Source organism: Corvus brachyrhynchos, unplaced genomic scaffold (assembly GCF_000691975.1).
Source record: "Corvus brachyrhynchos isolate BGI_N302 unplaced genomic scaffold, ASM69197v1 scaffold409, whole genome shotgun sequence".
Classification (NCBI taxonomy): Eukaryota; Metazoa; Chordata; class Aves; order Passeriformes; family Corvidae; genus Corvus; species Corvus brachyrhynchos.
The window spans coordinates 2,458,090-2,462,554 of NW_008246059.1; the positions used below are offsets into that span (position 1 = coordinate 2,458,090).

Here is a 4,465-nt window from a genome sequence, read left to right on the forward strand (position 1 = left end):
AACTTTAAGTGGCTTAGAGAATTGTCCATATTCAAACTGGCCACTGATAGGCTCTGTCAGGTCATGGGGGAAGCTGTAAGCACTCCTTTGCGAGAACATCACTTCTGAGACTATGCTAGCTAACCCATGACATCCTTTAAATTTAAATCCAACAATTTAAGGGTAACAACAGCTGGAAGTTTGTAAGATTAGATTCAGTTCTGATTAATTTTTACCAGCCTTGCGTGAAATGCTGAGTATTTCAGCCTTCCCTTGCCTTTTTTTAACCCCTGTATTCTGCTCTCCTGCATGGCCTTCCAACAGTATCTTCTTTTATTTAAATATCTTAATTAAACATACTTCCAAACCCCATGAAATCATGATACAAAATCACTACTTAGGATATATGATTACTAATATCTTACTACTTCTATTTCTACACTACTTTTAATGACTTTTCAATTTCCCTGGGAAACACAGTTTATTTACATACCACCTGTCTATTCACCATGAGTTCCTGTGTTTGTATAGCTATTATTACTATTATTATACAATGTTTAGATTTTATTTATGCTTGTCTTAACAGAAGGCACAGGATCTTATCAATAACCAGCAACACTGCCAAATGTAATCACTTAAATTATTACAAAGTCTGAAATGAAACCATGTTCTGCTTTGTTACTCTGTGATACCAGAAATCACAAACATATCATAAGAATTATTTAAGAAATCATTTCTTCCGTTCCCCAAAGCAAAACTGCAGAGGGAAGCATATAACTTTGCTTCACCAGTTTTAATCACACCACAAGCAAGATAAATAGTATTTAATTTATATATATTTACACACCTAAACTCAGGTCAAAAAGTAAATAAAAATCCATCTAAGCCTAGTTAAGCCAAAAAAATAGAAGAAACAGCCCAAGTTTTCAGATGTAAAATCTACATTGAAATGTCAGCCACACAATCCTAAATTTTCACTTTGTAGTGTTTTAATATTATTTTTTTATCTCCCACTCTGTAGATTCTATTTGCCAATATGTCTTTGGCTCTTCACGACACACCACCACAAAATTCTTAAATTACAATATAAATGAAACTAATAGTAAGGTTACTGGGGAGATGATAGTCCATAAAGCACCAATTTTATAAAATTTCTTATCATGCCACCTGTTATTAAACATAGTCAATTAAATTCTCTCCTGTTACTTGCTGTCAAAACAACTGTTGCAACTCCTCTTCAACTCTCAAGTTGACAAGTAGGAAAAAAAAATTACCCCATGAAATAATATATTTCGGAGTACTAAGTTGTACTACTGAATAGTGATGATGAAATACATAGTTCAACACTAAAAACTCCTCTCAAACACTGTTTGAAACAGTAGAACCTATCTGTTAATTTAAAAAAAACCCTGCAAAATTTATCTGCCCTTCTGTTTAAATAATTAATGTTTCTACATGCTGTACACACATGGTTGGCAGAGACAAGGAAAATTAACTAAATTTTCAAATACTGTGTATTTACAGGACAAAATTATTTTCTAAGCAAAATCTCCAATTCCTGCCCGGTAAGACAGAAAGATCAATTTATCTGTCAGTTCAGAAAAGCATCTTACCTGTGAAGTGATATTAAGTGTAACTGCATCAAGACCACCTGACAACATTCCCTGAGTGTCAGCAAGAGTCAAAGTGACACTACCATCCCCTCCAACTCCTGATGAAGACATTACCAAATTCTGTGCAGAAACTGCAGACTGAGATATAGGTGTTGCTGGAGGAAGGTTTGTTCCACCTGTTGTGTTAAGTTCTAGAATATATGCAAAATGGTAAAAATTATCTGTTACATACATAAACTCTAAACTGCAAACTTATTTTAAGTGAACTTAGTAATTTCTGTTTCTCATTGCTAGGACTTTATATTTTGGAATCAACAAAATTGGTTAAACAGCTAATCAAGCATCTAAAATTGTCAGTCAAATGATAAAATTAGAAAAATGGCATTTAAATATAGCTTCATGAACACAGTATTGCATGCACAGGTGGTCATGTGCGTATACAAACATATATAGGTAGAAATTAATATACATACTTAAAATCTCAAATCAGTACTAGAGCAAATTTGATATTTTATCACTTCTGCAGCAAAGGCACCAGATTTTGTCATCCTCAAGTTTACACATATAGTTCTTCAGTACTCCTGTAACTGCCTAAAAGTACTAATTTAAGATATGTCTTCTTATTTTCATTTTTCTTACTGTGTGGAATAAAGTTCATTTAAACTGACATAACAATTTAAAGCTTGTGAGAAAACACAAAATACTTAAAGTTCCTGAATCATGATGTGCAAGATTATACCATTTCATTCTAATATTTATTTTTAAAATAAAATATTATTTTCAATTAGAAATATCATTGTATGCATACCTGGAGCATTTAGTGAAGGGCCCTGAGAAAGAAGCTGGTCGTTGCTTATAGTTAATGTAGCATCTGTAGTCTGACTACTGATGGTTGGTGCTGTCAGCCTTAAGCCAGTATTCAGATCAGTGCTTCCAGAATTATGCTGAATAAGATCTTGGCCTGAATAGAAGTAAGTCCTATTGTAACTGGAATAGTCTCAACATTATTCTGCTACCGTTCTTACAACTATAAACAATAGATCATAAAATAACAAAAGCAGAAAATACAACCAAAAGACAGAATTAATTTCTACACATACAGATTTTTATGCAGAGGTTTGACAAGTTTTTAATACAGATGTGATTATGCAAATCCAGATACAAACATGTACAGAAATACATGAGATTAGTAATATTTAGACAAATATGGATCTCACTTATCTAGATTCAAAGCACCAACTTGATCAATCTATAAACATCCAGCTGTTAACTGAGGCTATAAATAAAACAGTGAACCAATCTAACATGTTCTCAAAGCAAATGTGTTTGGTTTTCAAATGTGGATTTGAGGAGTGTCTTTTAAAGTTCATAAATATACAAGAAGTACACCATGGGAAAACTGTGGACTGTGAAAATCCTTGTATGCTACTGCACAGGTACGTCATGAAATACAGATCTGGTATCATTAAAGATTTTTAAAAACACAAACCAGATATTGTAAGAGTGATTTCTTGAGGACTTCCTGATGACGTCGCAGCAGCAGAACCCGAAGCATGAGCTAGAACTTGACTCAAACTGGAATTATTTATGGTTAGCATTATCTCATGTTGTCCATTTGTAGATGACACCATACCCTGTGAAGTCATGACTTGAGTAATGTCTTGTGCACCTAAATGTAAGTGGTCGAACAAAAAAAATTCCATTAATATCCTTTGGTGGAATTTTTGACATTAACTTTTTAAAGCAAGTTATACATTATTTTCTGAACTACTATAATCAGTGTAGCCAAGGGGAGATGCTAGAACTTGCAGTCTAAAATGCAAACTTTTTTCACATCCAATTTATTCCTCTGCAGTTAAAATTTTCAGAACTCATATATTTTGCTCAAGACTATGGAAGTTCTTAAGTGTTTCCACTATATAGAATCATAGAATGGCCTGGGTTACAAGGGACCCTAAAGATCACATAGTTCCAACTCCCCAACTTCCACTATATCAAGCTGCTCAAAGCCCCATTCAACCTGGTCTTGAGCACTTCCAGGGATGAGGCATCCACAGCTTCTATGGGCAACCTGTCCCAGTGCCTCACCACCTTCACCTTCAAAAGAATCTCATCCTAATAGCTAATCTAAACCTACTCTCTAATTCACCTTCTGAAAAAATTTGTATTAAGATAGGGTAACACAAAGCTGTAAAATTTGCTGAAGATGCTTGTAGTGCTTTGGTCCAAGATACTCATTACTGTTTATCTTCTGTGAGGTAAGAATTAGGAGAAACGCAAAGCAGGCACCAAACTTGAATGAATATAAAGAAGTTTATTAATAGACCTAAAAGAGGAAAAAAAAAATTATACCACCTTCAGAACTCTCCTCCTCCCCCCACCTTCCTCCCTTCTCCCACTGACAATGTAAAAGGCAACCCTTAAGATGTTCAGTCTGTTTATCACTTCCATAATAACCTTGTTCAGTCCATTTAGAAAGAGAAGTCTCTTCTTGCTTGTGCTATGAACACATTATCACAACGAGACAGCCGCCCACTTCCAAATATTGTTCAGTCCATTTAGGAAGAGGTCTCTCTGCTCACATGTGAGTCCCTTCCCCCAACTTGCAGCTTTTCCCACAGTTGCTTTCAAGGGTCCACTCTTGAAGGTTTTTGGGGTACAATTTTAAGGTTGAGCTGTTCAGAAACAAAAGTTCTCTTTACCCATCTCTGGGAGCATTTCATCTCTAAGAATAGAGGCCCTTCTCCTTCCCTGGGAGCAAAGGGTCTTCTTCAGCTTCATCTTTAGGACTATCTCTGGGAGTATCTCTAGGAACTGAGGTTTCTCCTTTCCCATTTGGAGCCAAAGTCCTCATCTGGTCCATCTCTCCCTGT

General features: G+C 35.2%; 1 protein-coding gene across 5 annotated transcripts in view; it reads right to left on the reverse strand.

Annotated features, from left to right (window-relative positions):
* The window catches only part of ZNF236 (zinc finger protein 236), a 67,629-nt gene that overhangs the window by 13,938 nt on the left and 49,226 nt on the right, over positions 1–4,465 (reverse strand). For all 5 annotated transcript variants that reach the window (XM_017746141.1, XM_017746139.1, XM_008642702.2 and 2 more), the window contains 3 exons: positions 3,082–3,261; positions 2,401–2,553; positions 1,593–1,783 (listed from right to left, as the gene is read on the reverse strand). In XM_017746141.1, the coding sequence (XP_017601630.1) occupies positions 1,593–1,783; positions 2,401–2,553; positions 3,082–3,261 (524 nt within the window). The remainder of the gene's footprint in view (positions 1–1,592; positions 1,784–2,400; positions 2,554–3,081; positions 3,262–4,465) is intronic.